At 49.9% G+C, this 20765-nt stretch overlaps 3 protein-coding genes and 1 long non-coding RNA gene across 6 annotated transcripts; 2 read left to right on the forward strand and 2 right to left on the reverse strand.

The window, feature by feature from the left end:
• Positions 1 to 2391: 2391 nt before the first annotated feature.
• On the reverse strand, positions 2392 to 4802 carry LOC132453646 (uncharacterized). Of its 2 annotated transcripts, none has more exons than XR_009524746.1 (3): positions 3124 to 4802; positions 2831 to 3004; positions 2392 to 2513 (listed from the first exon to the last, which is right to left on the reverse strand). It is a non-coding gene; the product is annotated as an uncharacterized LOC132453646 (long non-coding RNA). The 2 variants fall into 2 exon arrangements; XR_009524745.1 differs by having other exon boundaries at positions 2831 to 3007.
• Positions 4803 to 8290: 3488 nt separating this feature from the next.
• On the forward strand, positions 8291 to 10064 carry LOC132454210 (zinc-binding protein A33-like). Its single transcript, XM_060047429.1, has one exon. The coding sequence runs from the start codon at positions 8291 to 8293 to the stop codon at positions 9209 to 9211; it is 921 nt and encodes a 306-aa protein (XP_059903412.1). The 3' UTR covers positions 9212 to 10064.
• wfikkn1 (WAP, follistatin/kazal, immunoglobulin, kunitz and netrin domain containing 1) lies at positions 9294 to 20649 on the reverse strand. Of its 2 annotated transcripts, XM_060046582.1 has the most exons (3): positions 19887 to 20649; positions 17619 to 19129; positions 9294 to 9327 (listed from the first exon to the last, which is right to left on the reverse strand). In XM_060046582.1, exons 1-3 carry the CDS (start codon positions 20148 to 20150, stop codon positions 9294 to 9296), a joined length of 1809 nt encoding a protein of 602 aa, XP_059902565.1. In that variant the 5' UTR covers positions 20151 to 20649. The 2 variants fall into 2 exon arrangements, with proteins under 2 accessions (XP_059902565.1, XP_059902564.1); XM_060046581.1 differs by lacking the exon at positions 9294 to 9327 and having other exon boundaries at positions 17579 to 19129.
• LOC132453616 (nuclear factor 7, ovary-like) lies at positions 13654 to 15307 on the forward strand. The gene has a single exon (XM_060046584.1). It carries the CDS (start codon positions 13654 to 13656, stop codon positions 15067 to 15069), a length of 1416 nt encoding a protein of 471 aa, XP_059902567.1. The 3' UTR covers positions 15070 to 15307.
• Positions 20650 to 20765: the final 116 nt, after the last annotated feature.

The raw sequence follows: 20765 nt of genomic DNA on the forward strand, positions 1-20765 counted from the left end.
GGATCCTCAGGGTTTATGGGGAGTAGGACACACTGGTGTAGTTCAGTGCTGTGAAGTAAATTGATGCAAAAAGTAGAATCAGTTTCAAGGGCAATCAAACGTCTATAAATGCAGGAACAGCCCCATCTGGTCTCAATCAGCATTTCATTTCATAGACTTAATTGAACCCAAGGGGAATGGTCACATGAAAAGGTAAGGATAAATCAAAGCTCAACATAGAAAGGATGAAAACAAGCATTGTCCAACATGGGGTTCGGCGATATTTTGATGTAAAAACATTTAGGTGTACGATCCAATCAAAAACAGGCTCTTATCATGTTTCCTATGTGCCCGAGTTGCTACGCCCTCATCCGCCACCAGGTGGCAGACTTGATTTTGTCAGTAGAAGGAGCAAAATAGCCATCCAGCTTGAGTACAGCAATAGTAGAGGAAGAGTCAAAAGAATGCGTTTGAGCACCATCAGCCATTGGCTCTTGTTCAAGGACATCCCGCTGATTGGCTGAAGTCAGATCTTATTCTCTAGAAAGTTTGTTACAGAAGAAGCCCCTAGTATCAAAGCAACATACCCGCCAAACAAAACTAACCTTGTTGAATAAATGAAAATGTCCTCAATATGGTGAATCCAGTATCTTACCGGTTCCACATGGAGTCTCTAGTCTCCTGCGCTGCGGGCCTTTGGTCCGTCCTCTGCTCCGGGACGAGGTCCTGAGTATAAAGAACCAGTCAGTCATCAAGCTGCTTGGTCTCTTCAAAGAGGTGGAGGTTTGACCGCCTGCACCATGAGGACGCTGTGGATACGGTATGGGACCATTTATCAGCGGATCTGAACTGCTGAACTTTAATCACATCAGCTGTAGATTTATATACCTTCTCCAGAAAGATGAGGGGGGGGGGGGGGGGGGGGGGGGTCGTCAGCCCCTGAGCAGTGATCTCCATCCCCAGTGACTCCTTCAATCCTGCTGGAGCAAACACTCAGTTACCATTTGGAGATGACCCAGCTACCCTAGTGTACTCACTACTAAGTGATACAACCCGGTTCAGTGTTTCCCCCAGACAATGTGAGTCAAGGTGGGGGGGGGGGGGGGGGGGGGGGGGTCTTCGGTGAGGGTTTCAGTTCGCAATAATACATACAACCGCCTTTTCAATTGCATTCAAAATGCTTAATGGCACGACTATTGTTTTGAACAGTATACAGTATTACAGACAAATTATTTATCTATATTTTTTGTACTTGAGGAAAGTATGTTTTCTTTCCCTACGAGTTTTGCACTTTGTTATTGCATAATTATTTTTTATATATAATTTTTCTACATTGGTAGTCAAGGCGGGGCCCTACTGTTAAGACGGCCTTAACCACACAGTGCTGGGGGAAACACTGCAGCTACTGGAGTTAAACATTAGAGTTTAGTCCCCACATGGCGACGCCACCAGTTCATGGCTGCGCTCTTTGATCTTCTCGTTGATCAGATTGACCTGAGAAAGAGCTTACCTTCCATGGACGAGGAGCTGGTTGGTCTGAACACGAGCCGCCTTCGGACCTCCACCGCCGGATCCCCCAGCCGTCCTCCACCGCCGGGACCGTCTCCTCCAGGACCTCCACCGCCGGGACCGTCTCCTCCAGGACCTCCACCGGGCCGACCGCCTGGACCTCCACCGCCGGGACCGTCTCCTCCAGGACCTCCACCGGGCCAACCGCCTGGACCTCCACCGGGCCGACCGCCTGGACCTCCACCGGGCCGACCGCCTGGACCTCCACCGGGCCGACCGCCTGGACCTCCACCGGGCCGACCGCCTGGACCTCCACCGGGCCGACCGCCTGGACCTCCACCGGGCCGACCGCCTGGACCTCCACCGGGCCGACCGCCTGGACCTCCGCAACGTCGCCTCATTTCTTCTGAAATGTGACACAAGTTCTATTTGCACCCCGGACATTCCTCCCCGTTCATGATGCACTGGAGAAGAGTTTAGCTTAACTGGATGAGGAGCCGCCGCCGCCGCCGGGCCCTCCAGGACGCCGCCGCCGCCGCCGCCGGGCCCTCCAGGACGCCGCCGCCGCCGGGCCCTCCAGGACGCCGCCGCCGCCGCCGGGCCCTCCAGGACGCCGCCGCCGCCGCCGGGCCCTCCAGGACCAGATTGACCTGGAGAAAGAGCTTACCTTCCATGGACGAGGAGCTGGTTGGTCTAAACACGAGCCGCCTTCGGACCTCCACCGCCGGACCCCCCAGCCGTCCTCCACCGCCGGGACCGTCTCCTCCAGGACCTCCACCGGGCCGACCGCCTGGACCTCCGCAACGTCGCCTCATTTCTTATGAAATGTGAGACACAAGTTTCAGTTACACACTGGAACATTTCTCCCCTTTCATGATGCACTGAAGAAGAGTTTCACTTTACTGGATGAGGAGCCGCCACCTGGCCCTCCATGCCGCCCCTTCCAGGTTGGACGCCTCCAGGACCTCCAGGCCACCGCCGCCTCCAGGCTGGCCTCTGCCTCCAGGACCTCCGCCTCAGTCCTTCTGAAAGTCGAATGACACGTTCCATTTGCACACTGCACATTTCTCCCCGTACATGATGCAGATAATCAACTCCTCCTCTGCTTTAGCTCCCACAGATCTCACTGATGCCCTACTGTGCAATCTCGAGTGAGGTATTATTTAACCCAACAGCCAGCCACACACCTAGCCTACATCCTGGAGCTGGTCCTAGTGGCTGAAAATGCATCGGACATTTTTCAGAACACCTCAGAGTTGCTGTGGCTGCATGTCAAAGGTTTAATTCTAAACAATTCACCAAGCCTAGAAAAAATGTGCAGCTGTGCAGTTCCGTGTCTCACCGTTCTGCATCCGTTGGGCTGCACGGCTCCCGGCCTTCCCTCCACCTGCAGCGAGCGCCTCCAGACGACCGCCATGGACCTCACGGCGAGCAACTCCAGACGACCGCCACGGACCTCCAGACGAGCACCTCCAGACGACCGCCACGGTCCTCACGGCGAGCGCCTCCATCACCTCTACTGAAAAAGAATACAATCTATTTCAACACTGGAGATTTTTTCCAATTCCAGTTTTATTCTGAACCGTTTGACCACACCATGGAGGAGTTTATAGGATGTGCAGTTCCACGGCTCACCCGTCTGTTCCTGTAGGACTGAACGGCTCCTGGCCACCATCCACCTGCAGCTCCCAGCTCCAGACCCGCTCTGTTGAAGCCTCTGGGAGTACAATCCGCTCCTGAACAAAAACAAACCACTGTTCATAAATCATTTGGGACTCATTATGCAGCATGAGCCTGGGTAGAAAATGTTCAAATCCTGTATAATGATTAATTGTTATAAAAATGTAATTAATAGAACTATACACATTTGTACTTCAATAAAACATTTAATGAATAGTGGGAAACTACACAAGAAAAGTAAATTAATAGTTTTAACGCGGTTATATTAGTAAAGCAAGTCTCACCCAACGAGTCAATAAATGGTGACCACATTTTATTATTATTAACCATTTAGTGCTTCACTAAATTCCTATAGCAAGTGGAAACGTTACTCTCCTTCATTGGTGATGTTCATGTTCCTCGATATCTTCCAATGGACTCGTTGTGAAATCCTTCTGGATCCTCTGCGTTGAAATGCGTTGTTCAATTTCCAAGGGGCGTGTCTAAAGGGCGCGATCTAAAATGGGTCGACGGCTATGCCATTGGATAGGCCTCGACTAATCATAGCATTGGAACGGGTGATGGAGAAATACATATTCCTCAAAATCTTTGAGTAGTCGTTCGTTCTTTTAGTGAACATATGCAGTCTTTAGTTCACTAACTTACATCTTTGTTGTTGAAACACCTCTACATGTTGCCTATATCCAACCTCACATTAGATAAAGGGTTGTGATTGGTCAGTCTATTTCGTACCGGGCAGAAAACGTTATATAACGGAGGGGCGCCTGACCGCATCTTAGAAGAGCAAATTATATACGAGGTCCGTCTAGTTCCGAAGCTATTGGTGAAAAACGCAAAACGTCCAACAGGCAGTAATGATCATCCACAGAACATAGGCGAATAAAAAACACATTGCACGACCGGCGGTCAACAGCAGCAGCAGCAAGTGTATTGAAAGTAGAAAAGTAGTAAAGAGAAGAATAGAATTGGGAGAGTGGTGTGCAAGTCAGACACCGCATCTAACCCAGGACCACCTTGCAGATCACAAGCAGCAAACCTTCTACCACACCACCAACCAAACACACAACAGGCCCCCGGTCAGTATGGTCAGTCAGACAGGTATCAGCAGAAGGGCTCAGTGGGGTTATGGGTTGAGCAAAAACAGAACTCTTTCTTCCTTCCATCCTGGATTTTCCGGACATGTGGAGTCGGACATGTTTCAAGTTATCCGTGGATTCCTGAGGGCAGTGAAGTATCTGCAGAAGGTGACGTCCAGCCAGGTCCAGCGGTCTGCCGCATTGACCACGAGATCTTTAACCGAGTAGGACCGCCTCGGTTTGTAGTAGGCCTAGAACAGTTTGTGTTCAACAGCGTAGGGGTCCTCGTTTCCATCAGAGTTGCTGCAGTTCTTCCATGCTGCTTCCACAGTGAGCAGAGGACACTTCCCAGTGTCGTGGTCGGTGCTGTAGCTGTCCGCAGCGTTAGTTAGTCAGTCGATCCCATAGATAAACCACTCAACACAAACTACCACTTCCATCAGCAAATCCACATTAACCTCCAGCGGAAAAACATGTACAATAGAGGGGCAAGAACAGACGACAGGAGGAGATGGGGAGAGTGTATGTGCAGTGCTCATGAAGGAAGTACCCCGCATTACTCACTGCGTGGGTCCCGGTGGCGGGGGTCCACGTCGGTGGCCACGATGTCCGGAATGTTCAGCCCACGCAATCCAACGCAAAATAAACGATTAACATCCGTCACGGTGGGGGCGCTTTATGAGGAGAGGCGGGGGAGACGCAGCTGAAATCAATTAAGAACTAGTGACCTCCAGAAGAACGTGATTGGTTGTGAGCGAGAAGCTCGAGACGAGCAGGGGTTTTCAAAGTGTGAGAGAGTGAGCCCCCCCTCAGAGAAAAATAAATAATCTGAATTTTTTTTTCTAAATACCTGTTTTGAAAGCTATTTTAATTATTTTACACATTTGAAACATCTCTTATCATCATTTGAAAACATTTGAAAACATCTTTGTGCGTTTTTAAACACATTTCTTAACACAATTTAACAACTTTATCTAAGCATGTTTTAGCTTAACCTTTTTTAAATACATTTGAACATCTTAATCTGTGTAAACTGCCAGTTTACACAGATTCATTCAGGGTCCCCGACTCTGAATTTTCTGAGTCGAATCAGATCTGCCTTTTCAGTCCAGAGATTCGACTATTCGGCGGGGTTTGTTTACCCGCGTTGCTATGGTGACCTAAATTATTATAAGCAACTGAAAACGATGCCGGTTTGAAACTAAAACTGTGATTCTGAAAAAAGTATAAATGCTATCAAAATTCCGTTTAGTATTGAAGATAAAGTGCAGAGGGGTGAGGAGGTGAGGAAGTGAGGGGGTGAGGGGTGAGGGGGTTAGGGGGTGAGGAGGTGAGGTTTTTAGGGGGTGAGGAGGTGAGGGGGTGAGGAAGTGAGGGGGTGAGGGGTTAGGGGGTAAGGGGGTGAGGGGTTAAGGGAGAGGTGAGGGCTTTGGAGACAGCGACAGGCCAACTACACACAGGAAGGGAACAATGGCGTTGTGTGGATAGTTGTTGTGTATTACTTGTTAAAGGTCCCATGACATGCTATTTTATGTATTCTTTAATATAGGTATTAGTGGGCAACTAACACAGTATTCAAAGACGTTCCCTAAATTCAGCCGTGGTGCAGAGTTACAGCCACTCCGAGCCAGTCGCACATTGAGCTTCCCCCAAATGCGCTGTTTCGGTGGGCGTGTCAAGGAGGAGGGTGGGGGTGTGGCCCTGAGCAGCTTGCAGCCACCATGCGCTCTGTTTACAGTGGATGTATCGCAATGGCGAGCCGCACACAGCCTTTAGCCGTGTTCTGTAAATATTCTAGAACACACGGGAGTCCTGGAGCTCTATATCTAAATATTATCATATAGCCTACACATATCTATATCATATAATATATATTATCACGGCCAAAAGCTGTGTGAGCCGATATTATGAATCTCAAACGACCGCGTTGGGTTCTCCGACGTTCCTGGTTCTTCAACGTCCACATCAATGTGAATACTGAGCGCCACATGTGTGTGTGTGAATACACACACTGTAACGCAAGTGTTTCTTGTCGGTTCTTTGACGTGTCTTGTATTTCCACAACGAGACTGTCGTGGGGGTTATCTGAGCCATGGTTGAGAATGAATTGGGGGGAAGGAACTTTGGCTTTGACTCCCTCAAGAACATGAACCACGACATGGAGGAGAAAGGGATTGTTGGCGGCGAATGTCTCCCGCTTGAGCCCCGCTGAGGGACCACCGCCGGAGGCGGAGGTGCATAAGCGCTGCCCGGCAAAGATCCCTTTCTCCTCCTTGTCGTGGTTCATGTTCTTGAGGGAGTCAAAGCCAAAGTTCCTTCCCCCCAATTCATTCTCAACCTTGGCTGAGATAACCCCCAATACGAGTCTCGTTGTAGAAATACCAGAGACGAGAGTCCGACGTGTTATGAGCCATCACACCAACAGCAGAACGGTTATCCAAATAACAAGGAAGTGTACAACACTTGCGTTACAGTCCTGGAGCTCTATATCTAAATAATATCATATAATACATAGATATCTATATCATATAACATATTGTGTGCGCCTCCAGACGATATTATGAATCACAAACGACTTTGTCGGGTTCTGCGACGTCTGCGACGTTTCTGGTTCTTCCACTTTCACATCAACCTGAAGTCGACTGAACCGCGCGCTGCCTGCGGCCGGCTGCCCGCTGCCGGGCGATGGTGCCTCGCGGCTACCGGCGGCATGTCGCAGTTCATGTACTTCAGCGAGTCAAACCAAAGTTCCTTTCCCCCAATTCCTTCTCAACCGCTTAGATAACCCCCACGACAGTCTCGTTGTGGAAATACAAGACACGTCAAAGAACCGACAAGAAACACTTGCGTTACAGTGTGTGTATTCACACACACACATACACACACACACACACACATGTGGCGCTCGCACGGTCGAGTCTCATTGGCGGGCCAACGTCTCTGGGCGGGCCAGGCAGAGTAAGGGGAGGAGCTGAGATTCCTCATGACGTCATGAGCACAGATTTCCAAATCAGCGCGCTTGAGCCTCCGTTTTTTCAAAGGCGAGCAGAACAGCTAGTGCTCGTTTTACACCAAACGCAAGTTTTAGCCACTGGGGGACCATAGGCAGGCTAGGGGAACTCATATTTATGTTAGAAAACCTCATAAATTGAGATTTTCATGTCATGGGACCTTTAAGGCCGCGGCCGGGGCTCTTCTCTGTCTCCCCCTCTTGGAGGACGATCCCTCGTTTCCCCGGCTCTACACCTGTTGGACGTCACACCTGCCATCCATCTCCCCCTGTGTGCTCCTCTACCTGTCCCCCCCCCCCCCCCCCTGTGTGCTCCTCTACCTGTCCCCCCCCCCCCCCCCCCCCTGTGTGCTCCTCTACCTAAAAAGTTGGTCAAAGTCTGATCTCTCTCCTAATGATGTAATAAATGGGTTTGCTATTAATAATAAAACGGATCATATGACTGCCGTGGATTGATAGCAGCTGTGTCACTCAATCGGAGAGCTCAATGTGGGATTTCTGTGAGATCAGAAGAAGCAGATTGAAGAGGAATTCCTTTTGGTTGCTCGCTTTTGCTTGGAAAGTTGGATATCAGGTAAAATGGTGGAGGAAGTTTTAAAGAGTTTCCTGACTTGCCAAGTGTGTTGTGAGACTTTCAAAGATCCCGTGTCTTTGGGCTGTTACCACAACTTCTGTCGCGGCTGTCTTGAAAGCTTCTGGGAGCAAGCTAAAAACAAAAACTGTCCTACTTGTAAGAGAAAGGATTCAAAGGATACTCTCTTAATTAACTTTGGACTACAGGAATTAGTGGACAGCTATGCTGGAAGACTGAGAACTGATCCACCCGAGTCTAGGGCAGTGTGTAGAACTCACACACAGGATCTTAAATGGTGTGAGGAGGAGCAGAGAGTTGTGTGTCTGGTCTGTGACCAGCAGGTCCATGGTCTCACACTGGTTCCTCTAGAAGATGAGGTGCGCAATGTCAAGGTGCTTCTGAAACCTCAGCTAGAGTCGCTGAAGAAGAGAAGGAATAAATACAAAGAGATTCATGACACGTATGATAACATGGGCCAACACTGCAAGAAACAACTGGGAGAGACAGATCAAGGCAGAGTTTGACCAGCTTCACAAGTTCCTAATTCAGGAGGAGGAGGACAGAATGGCAGCCCTGAAGGAGGAAGGGAAACAGAAAAGGGAGACAATCATCCTGGAGCAGGAGAACATTCAAGCAGAGATATCCGCTCTCTCAGAGGTAATCTCCGCTGTGGAACAGGACCTGCCGCTGGAAGACAACGCAGCGTTTCTCACTTCCCCCAGGGACCTCTGGTCGGGGTCTGGTCCACAGGTTGTTCGTGGAGGTCTGGTAGACGTGGCCAAACACCTGGGAAACCTGTCCTTCAGAGTGTGGGAGAAGATGAGGGAGAAAATCCAGTTCACACCGGTTATCCTCGATCCAAACACTGCATCAACATGTCTTGTTATCTCAGAGGATCTGACCAGTGCGAGATACAAGGTCGGACCGCGGCAGGAGCACCCTGACAACCCAGAAAGGTTCAGGGTGTATTCCAATGTTCTGGGTTCAGAGGGCTTCACCTCAGGGGAACACAGCTGGGAGGTGGAGGTGGGAGACCATCCTGACTGGCTGATAGGGGTCGCTAAAGAGACCGTGGACAGGAAAGACGGGCTTTTCGCTTCACCAGAAAATGGATTCTGGTGTTTATTCCATTACAAGGGTGGGTACAGTAATGGTTCAGGTAAAAGATTGAACTTGAAGAAGAACCCAGAGAGGATCCGAGTCCTGCTGGACTGTGGGAGAGGGAAGGTGTCCTTCTATGACGCAGGAGGAAATGATCCCATCTTATCTTATAGAGGCACATTTTCTGAGAAGATCTTCCCATTCTTTAGTGTTTGGCCAGCAAGTGGAGCTCAAACCAGAGACGTGAAAGTGTGTGTGTGTGTGTGTGTGTGTCTAAAGTGATGGGAATATCAAATGTCCCTCCATGAGAGAAGAACTGAACACGGTTTAGCTGTGAGATATTGTAGAGTAGTTGACAGCATGTTTAATGAAGACAGCCAATAAACTGTAATAAAACAGCATGTTTAATGAGGACAGCCAATATAGTGTAATATAACAGCTTTATCTGTATCTTTGAGGAGGAAGGGCTAGACAAAGTCTACATGTTTCATTACCCAATCTGCAGTAATACATGGTCATTCTGCAGAATCAAATAATTGACATGGCAAAGGTCGGCTTCATAGAACAACAAAAAATAGACACATAAAAAAGCAAAAAGGTGTAGGCAAAATATATTACAAGACACAATAAAGTGAGCGGGTTGAAGGTATTCAAAGGGAATGGTCAGTTCACTCTTCATCAGTGTGACGGCCTTGGGTTGGCTAGATAGGATATGACCAGGGGTCAGGGGTCATTAAGGGATAACGTTTCAATACTGACTGCCAACCACTCGCTTATTTCAATCTGTATAAACCATTGATTATTGTAAACAGAATGCTACTTGATATGTTGACACAAAAAAAGACTAAATATCAAATCAAATGTAAAATAAACTAATTATAACAATAGAAGACATTTAAACTGTTTATTATATAATCCGTATTTCATGATGTATAGTGTACTATGCTTAGTGTTGGGAAAATATCAGTCTGTACACATTCCTGTATGATGAATATAATTCTAGAAATAATTGTTAAAGTTGTGTCTGCCTAAAATGCGAACAAATAGGGGTTACAAAAATGATGGTGAGTGTTGATGAATTGCTTGTCCTGCTTGAATATTACTGCAATAGAAACATTAAAGTTGTTAACGTTCATTTTGTATTTAGCGTGATTACTGGGACTACTGGGATGGACTGGGAAGGAGGGAGACTACTGGGATGGACTGGGAAGGAGGGAGACTACTGGGATGGACTGGGAAGGAGGGAGACTACTGGGATGGACTGGGAAGGAGGGAGACTACTGGGATGGACTGGGAAGGAGGGAGACTACTGGGATGGACTGGGAAGGAGGGAGACTACTGGGATGGACTGGGAAGGAGTAATCTTTTTGAAGTCAAGACTGGCAGAGCTCGAGTCAAACTAATTTACAAATATGCTGTCATTTTTATAATTAATTTGCAGTTGGTTCATTGTGGAGAGAATGCAGCAGTTGGTGGCTTTTTTTGATAAACTTCATTGGTTCAACATGAAGTCCATTGTAGGGTATTCACAGTTAAAGTGAGAACGAAGCACAACTCTCTCATACACAGATGAGTGCTGTTCTTCCTGAGGTCAAAAATTCCAAATTGCATATCTTATTTAACATAAAATCATGCATTCACACAGCATACAACAAGAACAAAAACATTCAACAACATGAAGTCCATTGTAGGGTATTCACAGTTAAAGTGAGAACATATAACAACAGTCCCACTACCAGGGATCACACTGAACAGCAGGGACGCTTCTGAACGCCTTGTCAGACTGTTCTTGGACTGCAGGTTATCACTCACTGCTCTGGGAAAAGCAGGTCAGAATGGCAGGAAAAGCAATTGTGTTGGTCTTACATCACTGACATACACCGCCCAATGACCACAGGGCACATCAGGTTTAGTTCTTAAATTCAAGCCTACAAGTGGGACCATTATTAGCATCATGGTCTTGAGTCCACCGTAACTGTTCCAACTAATACCAGGAATCTTTTTTTGTCACCATTTTTAAAGAATACCATATCGTATATGTAAAAGGGTTCATGTTTATTTTCATAATATTGAATTGGATACAATGAAAATAAGACAATGCAGTACAGACTGCTCAGAAAAAGTCTTAAGCTTGTTCTAACCAGTTTGTGGTTGGTTTTAACCAGCTACAGATTTTATCTTTACAAGACCACTAAAGCTAAGGCTTTACTTTTGTTTTTCCATAGTACCGTGTCTCAATATGTTTTAAGTGTGTTCCCATGTATAATACGTTGGAAATCTGACTATAAGGTCAACATTCAGATCGGTGGTAAAGTCAGTATTCTGACTTTAAAGTCAGTATTCTGACTCTAAACTATTTTCAATTAAAGTCAGAACTCCCAAATAATCACATGTGGCCCTAGTCCTACTCTGCCATACTATCCACATGAGCGATCCAGCCTTAAGAAGCAACGTTATAAATTCTCCAGGATGAATGGATGCTGTGGTCAGTAGAGCCCCCTAGTGGCCTGAGTCTCTCAGCCAGGGGCAGAGGGGTGAGGGGCGAGGGGTGAGGGGTGAGGGGTGAGGGGGTGAGGGTTGAGGGGGTGAGGGGGTGAGGGTTGAGGGGTGAGGGGGTGAGGGTTGAGGGGTGAGGGGGTGAGGGGTAAGGGGGTCAGGGTTGACGGGTGAGGAGTGAGGAGGTGAGGGGTGAGGGGTGAGGGGGTGAGGGGTGAGGGGTGAGGGGTGAGGGGTGAGGGGGTGAGGGGTGAGGGGTGAGGGGGTGAGGGGTGAGGGGTGAGGGGTGAGGGGTGAGGGGGTGAGGGGTGACGGGTGAGGGGTGGGGCTTTGGAGACGGCGGACAGCCGACTACGCATATGAAGAGTGTTGTGTGGATAGTTGTGTATCACTTGTTAAGGCCGTGGCCGTACCTGTAGACATATGAAGTGTAGATGCCGCATTGGCTGCTGGGTGCTAGAAATGCAGCCGCCATCTTGGACCGGTCATACTCCTAGTTGCGGAGCAGCAGAAGACACAAGATGCCAGATCACTGTGCAGCATATTCCTGCTCAAATCGGCGGACCATCGCCAACAGGGCTCGGGGGATTTCTTTTCAGGAGGAGACACAGTTGGGCATCGACAACCATCATTCTGACTTGTTGTCATTGTTTGTGTCGGTCTTTCACAAGATAAGGCTGCACCACGTTGCCAAACTCGCCTCTCTTGAACTGCAGAAAGGGAGCACAAGAAAGAAGCTCTGCAAAACAGTCCTCTTTCATGGGTTCTAGCGCATACAAAAACGTTTGTTTCTAAAGTAACTATCTTCTATACCTGTATATTGTTTCTAAAACGTATTAAAGTAGCTGACTTTACTGCCTCTATCTGTTTCTGCTTCTCTATCATATTTATAGTGCGTGATTTGCTAAATACCTATCATAGCCTACAACACATATGATAGGGTGACCAAACAGGCGTCCCTGTTTTTGGTTGCCTGTCCCTGGCTTAATACAGAAAAAACTACCTGTTACCTACCTGTTAAGCCCACTATGAATATTAAAACAAGCCGAACCATGTGTCCTGTACCATAGCTACATGCCCTTTGCAGCAAAAAATAACGCGTTGAAATCAGTTTGGTATTCAGCGAGGTTTGATTCATTAAATGTGCTGACAGTTCATTGCACCTGCCAAACAGATTACACTGAGTGGAGCGGACGGCCTAGATGTCCGAGATGGCAGCCCCACGGCTCGTCAGCGCCCGTAGGCAGTAGCGGTCGACGCGGCGTCTATTCTGTATTATGTCTGTGGCCGTACCCACCAGACGCTCTTCTCTGTCTCCCCCTCCTGGGCGAGACAAGCCCTCGTTTCCCCGGCTCTACGCCTATTGGACGTGCACACCTGCCATAAACCCTGGTTAACACCAACCCTGGTTCTTCACCCACTCATCGGCAGAACATTGTTCAGACCACAGTGGATCACCAATCCTGTACCTAACTGCCCCCCCCCCCCCCCCTGTGTGCTCCTCTACCTGCCCCCCCCCCCCCCCTGTGTGCTCCTCTACCTGCCCCCCCCCCCCTGTGTGCTCCTCTACCTGCTGCCCCCCCCCCCCCCTGTGTGCTCCTCTACCTGCCCCCCCCCCCCCCCTGTGTGCTCCTCTACCTGCCCCCCCCCTGTGTGCTCCTCTACCTCCCGGTCTCGTTGCCTGCCTGTCATCCATCCCCTCCCGTCCACCTCCTGTTGTTCCCTACTGCTCTCATCCTCCCTACACTAAACCTCTGCTCTCATCCTCCCTACACTAAACCTCTGCTCTCATCCTCCCTACACTAAACCTCTGCTCTCATCCTCCCTACACTAAACCTCTGCTCTCATCCTCCCTACACTAAACCTCTGCTCTCATCCTCCCTACACTAAACCTCTGGTCTAATTCAACATGCGTCTGCGCTTGGGTTCCCCCTGTTCGATCGGAACATTACTAAGTTGACGCACAACACTGGATTTCATTGTTATCGTTTATAGTGTGCTTATCTAACTCTTCATGCCCTGGCTGAATCAACCGTTAACGACAAAGCATTTGGTGTACATGTCGAAGAGTTGGTCAAAGTCCGATCTGTGTCCCAATGATGCAATAAAAGGCTTTGCTATTGATAATAAAACGGATCATATTACTGAAATGGATTGATAGCGGGTGTGTCAGTCACTCTGAGAGCTTAGTGTGTGATCTCCGTCGAGACCATAGGAAGCAGGTTGAAATGGCGGAGGAAGTTTTCAAGAGTTACCTGACTTGCGGAGTGTGTTTTGAAACTTTCAAAGATCCCGTGTCTCTGGGCTGTCACCACAACTTCTGTCGCGGCTGCCTTCAAAGCTTCTGGGAGAAAGCTGAACACAAAAACTGTCCTACTTGTAGGAGAAAATCCTCAAAGGATTGTCTCCATACTAATTTTGGACTACAGGAATTATTGAACAGCTATGCTGGAAGACAGAGAGCTGATCCACCCGAGTCTAGGGCAGTGTGTACTCACACACAGGATCTTAAATGGTGTGGGAAGAAGCAGAGAGTCGTGTGTCCTGTCTGTGAGGATGTCCATGGTCTCACACTGGTTCCTCTGGAAGATGAGGTGCGTAATTGGAAGGGGCTTCTGAAACCTGAATTACAGACTCTGAAGAGGAGAAGGGATGCATACCTAGAGATTGATAAAACGTATGAAAAAATGGCCAAACACTGCAAGAATCAACTGGGGGAGACAAAGAAACAGATCAAGGCAGAGTTTGACCAGCTTCACAAGTTCCTAACTCAGGAGGAGGAGGACCGAATGGCAGCCCTGAAGGAGGAAGGGAAACAGAAGAGGGAGACAATCATCCTGGAGCAGGAGAACATTCAAGCACAGATATCCTCTCTCTCAGATGTAATCTCCGCTGTGGAACAGGACCTGCCGCTGAAAGTCAACGCATCGTTTCTCACCATCCCCAGGGACCTTTGTTCGGGGTCTGGTCCGCAGGTGCTTTCTGGAGGGCTGATAGACGTGACCAAGCACCTGGGAAACCTGTCCTTCAGAGTGTGGGAGAAGATGAGGGAGAAAATCCAGTTCACACCTGTTATCCTCGATCCAAACACGGCATCAAACCGTGTTGTTATCTCAAAGGATCTGACCAGTGCGAGACATATGCCCAGACCGCGGCAGGAGCACCCTGACAACCCAGAAAGGTTCATGGAGTATTCTAATTTTCTGGGTTCAGAGGGCTTCACCTCAGGGAGACACAGCTGGGAGGTGGAGGTAGGAGACCATCCCCACTGGCTGATAGGGGTCGCTAAAGAGACGGTGGACAGGAAAGGCGAGGTTTGGGCTAAGCCAGAAAATGGATTCTGGTGTTTAATCCGTCACAATGGAGGGTACGGTAATGGTTCACGTGAAAAATTGAATTTGAAGAGGAATCCAGAGAGGATCAGAGTTCTGCTGGACTGTGGGGAAGGGGAGGTGTCCTTCTACGACCCTGAAGTAAATGATCCCATCTTATCTTATAGAGTCACATTTTCTGAGAAGATCTTCCCATTCTTTAGTGTTTGGGCAGCAGGTGAAGCTCAAACCGTAGATGTGAAGGTGTATGGTGTTGAAAGGGATTTGAATGTCAAATGTCACTCCATGAGAGAAGAACTGAACACGGTTTAGATGTGAGTTATTGTAGACTCGTTCACAGCACAGAAGGATTAATGTTTAATGAGGACACTCAATATACGGTAATATAACAGCCTTATCTGTATCTTTAAGAAGGAAAGGTTAGTCAAAGTCTGAATGTTTTATTATCCAATCTGCAGTATAACATGGTCCCTCTGCACAATAAAATACTTGACAAGGCAAGGGTCAGCTTCATCGAACCAATCAAATAGACATAATAAAACAGCAAAAAGTGGCAATAAAGTGAGCGGGGTGAAGGTATTCAAAGGGAATCGTCAGTTCACTGTTCACCAGTGTGAAGGCCTTGGGTTGGCCAGATAGGATATGGGGGGGCCAGGGTCATTTAGGGATAACGTCTTAATACTGACTGCCAAGCTGTCGTCTGTTTCAATCTGTATAAACCATTGATTATCATAAACAGAATGCAACTTGATATGTTGGCACAAAAAAAGACTAAATATCCAATCAAATGTAAAATAAACGAAGTATAACACTAGAAGACATTTAAACTGTTTATTATATAATCTGTATTGTATGATGTATAATGTAGTATGCTTTGTGTTGGGAAAATACCTGTATGTACATATTCCTGTATGCTGAATATAATTCTAGAAATGATTGTTAAAGTTTTGTCTGCCTAAAGGCGAACAATTAAGGGTTATACAAATGATGGTGACTGTTTATGAAACGTTTGCCCTGCTAGAATATTACTGCAATATCAACATTAAAGTTGAAGAATTTTTATTCTGTCTGTAGTGTGATTACTGGGACTTCTGGGATGGACTGGGAAGGAGGGAGACTACTGGGATGGACTGGGAAGGAGGGAGACTACTGGGATACACTGGGAAGGAGTGATCTTTTTGGAAGTCAAGACTGGCAGAGCTCAAGTCAAACTCATTCACAAATGTGCCGTCATTTTTATACTTAATGTACAGTTTGTTCATTGTAGAGAAAATGCAGCAGTTGGTTACTTTTTTTATAAACCTTATTGGTCCAAACTGAAGTACTCAGAGGTTAATAAAATGAAAATGAACATATAACAACAGTACACTACCAGGGATCACACTGAACAGCAGGGAAGCTTCTGAACGCCTTGTCAGACTGTTCTTGGACTGCAGGTTTATCTCTAACTGCTCTGGGAAAAGCAGGTCAGAATGGCAGGAAAAGCAATTGTGTTGGTCTTATATACCACTGGCATACACCGCCAAATGACCACAGGGCACGTCGGGTTTTGTTCTTAAGCCTAAGAGTGGGACCAATATTAGTGTTAAGTTATAGAAATCAACCTAATTATTGTTCTAAGAATCATAATTTTTCAATACATTTTAAAAGAATACCAGCTTATATTTTGTAAAAGGGTATATGTTTATTTAAAAAAATATTAAATTGGATACATTGAACAGCAAAATTAACATAGGACAGTGCTTGAAAGAGAAATCAGAGCAACATGCTTCACAATGTACCAGGACATTGTTCACAATACCAAAAATAAGCATAACACACTGATGTACCTCTGGCACACAATAGACAAAAGATCTTTCAAAACACATTATTTAAAATATAGATCTAATTGATCCTCACTAGCTGAGAGTATTTCGTTTCATTCAATAAATGAGGAGGTTTCACCATATTACAATATATCTAACACATTGCTATATTGAGCTTTTGGTTATTCATAAATACTTTAATATAGAAAGAAGGCACCAGTATCAAAGAACTTCTTTAATATAAAACGAGCCACTTCTAGGACCCAGATGTTCAGTGAGCCATTGTTTTTTTAACATTGTTTTCTCGTCACGTATTCCGAATATTCTCCATTCTCCTGTGCACAATCATTAAACAACAAGCTGTTGATGCTTAGTTGTGTAGCAACCCCCACACCATCCATTCTGTGGCTCACCAGGCTTGTAAATGGACCAAACGGACTGCATTTATCCAGAGCCTTTCTAACCAGTGGCCACTCAAAGCGCGTTACAATACTGCCTCACATTCACCCATTCATGCACACATTCACCCCCAGACGGCGGAGTCAGCCCCGCAGGGCGACAGCCAGCTGGTCAGCAGCAGTCAGGGTGAGGCGTCTCGCTCAGGGACACCTCGGCACTCCGCTAGGAGGAGCCGGGGATCGAACCAGGAGGACCCGGGGATCGAGCCGGCTCGTGACCTTCCGGTCACCAGCCGACCCGCTCTACCTCCTGAGTCGCCCCTCCCTCGGAGTTCGCTGGCATTGTGCAGCGACCCCGCCGCCCCTCCGCCCCGCCGCCCCGCCGCCCCTCCGCCCCTCCGCCCCGCCCCGCCGCCCCTCCGCCCCTCCGCCCGCCGCCCCTCCGCCCCTCCGCCCCGCCCCGCCGCCCCTCCGCCCCGCCGCCCCGCCGCCCCGCCCCGCCCCGCCGCCCCTCCGCCCCTCCGCCCGCCGCCCCTCCGCCCCTCCGCCCCGCCGCCCCGCCGCCCCTCCGCCCCGCCCCGCCGCCCCTCCGCCCCGCCGCCCCTCCGCCCCTCCGCCCCGTGTCTCCCCGGGCTACGCCTGTGGGCGCGCCGACCCCTCGCAGGTCTTCCTGCTGACAGCCTCCCGGACCTTCCTAAGCCGGCGCTCCGAGACGCTCCTCACGTAGCTGTCGGGCTGGATGACGGCCGCGCCGTCCCGCACCACGCCCATCACCAGCCAGGGGCCGCCCCCCGCCGCCGTCATGTTGGGGCAGGGGCAGCTCCAGTCCACCTCGGCCAGCGTCACCTCCAGGTGCCGGGTGTTGAAGAAGCTCAGGCCCATCTGGTCGTCGAGCAGCACCTCCTCCAGGCTGAAGCGGGCGATGCCCGAGTCCAGGTCCTGGATCAGCTCCGACAGCCGGCCCACGAAGGCGAAGTCGCTCCGGCACAGGCTGGCCACCAGCTTCCCCCTGAGGCGGCACGCGCGGCACGGCCGCCGCCTCGCCTGCGGGCAGCGGGCCTCGCACTCCCTCCTGCTCCGGAAGTTGTTGGCGTTGCCGTGGCAGCCGCCGTAGGCGAAGGCGAGGCAGCGCTTGGCCGGCGGGTTCCACGCCCAGCGCGCCTCCCAGGCCTTGCACGGGCCCTGCACGGCGGCGAGGGCGCAGGTCCCCGCCCCCTCGCGCTGGCAGGACGCCCGGCACTCGTCGTACGTCTCGAAGCGGTTCCTGCTGTCCTCGCAGCCGCTGTTGGTGAACGCCACGCAGCCACCGCCGCCGCCGCCGCTACCGTCGTAGTACCAGTCCACGTGGCGCTCGCCGCTGCACGCCCGCAGGTTTGCGGCGGCCAGGCAGTCGGCGGGCGAGAAGGGCCGGCCCATGGGCATCTCGGGGTCCTCGCCGAAGTCGTGCTCCGCCCTGCGGACGACGGACAGGGGGAAGTCGGCCCGCAGCGCCCCGGCCGCGTTGCGCGCCACGCAGGTGTACACGCCCGTGTCCCAGACCTGCGCGTTGTAGACGACCAGCTGGCCGATGTTGGTGATCACCACGTTGCCGTACATGCGGTCGGGCCGCATCACCAGGCGCCCGCGCCGCTCGCTCTGCTTCTCCCAGGTGACCTCGGGCTTGGGGAGCCCCAGGGCGTCGCAGTGGAAGCTGACCGTGCCCCCCACGTACGTGGACTGGGGGGCCGGGTTGGAGAAGAGGGTGGGGGGCAGGGCGTCCGCCAGGGGGGCGGTGGGCGCGGGGAGAGCCGTGGGGTCCCGGGGCGGCGGGCCGGTGGGGGGTCCGGCCAGGTAGAAGCGGCAGACCACCTCGGTGAGCGTGGCGCCGCGGACGCAGGCCTCGGCGTCCATGTAGCAGCGGTTGAAGTAGGTGAGGCCGTCGGAGGCGCAGGTGAAGCCGGGCTCCTTCTCGCAGCGGTCCCGGCACACACAGACGGGCTGGCCCTCCCAGAGGTCGCAGGTCGCCCCCTGCTGGCTGCAGAGGAACCCGGCGCAGGTGGCGGAGCTGCCGTCCCCGTCGCCCCCGTCCGGGCTCTCCGGCTGGGGGGGGGGGCCGTCGGCGAAGCGCGCCGCGACACAGCTGCTCAGGCCGCACACGTTGGTGCAGCACTTCTCAAAGTCGGCGCAGTCCTGCGTACAAAAAGACCCGTTTTAAGTGATTCGGTGGTAATAACAATTGAAAGTCAATGCAAACAGTAAAGTCTAAGGTGCACCATAAGAGTTTTATGGATATCTTGAGACGGAGTTGTGAGATAATTCAATACATAGTGAAGCAGAGACTACAACTGAATGACTGGACTCTCCTTATAGTTAGCTGGCCATCACCCCATCACAGATTTAAAATGTTTTGCCTTTATGTATGTATGCATGTGTGTGTGTGTGTGTGTGTGTGTGTGTGTGTGTGTGTGTGTGTGTGTGTGTGTGTGTGTGTGTGTGTGTGTGTGTGTGTGTGTGTGTGTGTGTGTGTGTGTGTGTGTGTGTGTGTGTGCGTGCGTGCGTGTGTGCGTGCGTGCGTGCGTGCGTGCATGCATGCATGCATGCATGTATGTATGTATGTATGTAAGTCAATGATTGCACTCCTGATCATCCCTGGAAGGAGGGATCCCCCACTCTGAAGGAGGGATCCCCCACTCTGCCTTCCTCCTCTAGATTCCTTGCTGATGAAGGGAGTATTCTCTTGCCCTCTCGGGGACTAGGGTCAGGGGGGGTCATAAACATACGGTCTGTTAAGCCCTTTGAGACTGTACCTTTGATTAAGGGCTATACAAGATAAAAATCGAATCGAATTGAAAATAAATGCAAACAGTAAAGTCTAAGGTGCACGATAAGAGTTTAATGGATTTCATGCGGAAGAGCAGTGAGATCAAACAGATATACGTATAGTCACCTCATCGACGTTGCATTCTCTCTCACAGGTGCTCTGCGCGTCCACCCACAGATTGCCATTGATCTTGTTGGGACAGACCCCCTGGTGTTCAGCCTTGGGACCTGCGACACTTGCTGCACTTTCGACGAACGCGTTTAACGACAGCATGAAGAAAAAAGGTAACCAAACGCCTCCAGAAGCACTGGAAATGTTTGCAGGGACGTTTCGCAGTGCGTAAAGGCCAGTCGTACATCCCCTCCTCCGGACGCGAGCCAAATGGGACATTGTTGGGTCCTTTTGCACGATTCAGCCCCGAAACAGTTCCATAACTTCTTCTAACTTTCAGAGACCTTCTTCAAAGGCCATTCGACTTCTCTGCATAACCCAATACTTCACTGAATTACGATCGATAGATTAATTGATTACGGCTTGGTGTGGCAAAAACAGAAAACATAATCATAAAGCCATCGTGTGTTGAAGTCGTGTCCCAGACGAGCAGGATGGCCCGGGGCGACACAATGAGAGAAGAAAGGGATAGCATCGTCTCTCTGGGGGGCTCAGGGAGCGGGGTGGAGAGGGCAGCCCCCCCTGCGCCCCCAGGGTCTGAACCTTTAGGAAGGAGTCCCCTGCGCCCAGCAACTGGACAAACATTGTAAAAACTGAAGAAGGAACTTCAAAGAAATTGTGCGGACCAGGTTAGCAAGCTGTCCCCACGATTGGGCGATTCTGGAGACAAATAAAATGTTGTCCGTAGACAGCATTTATGGAGCGTCTATAAACCTGCCAATAAATCCTATCCCCCTATATTCTTTTAAGGCATGCGTATGGTTGATACTGTGTTAAATTCTCTGACTAAATCTAGCCTATTTCTTATTTCTATTGAACTGAAAGTTTATATTC

Source organism: Gadus macrocephalus, chromosome 3 (assembly GCF_031168955.1).
Source record: "Gadus macrocephalus chromosome 3, ASM3116895v1".
Lineage (NCBI taxonomy): Eukaryota > Metazoa > Chordata > Actinopteri > Gadiformes > Gadidae > Gadus > Gadus macrocephalus.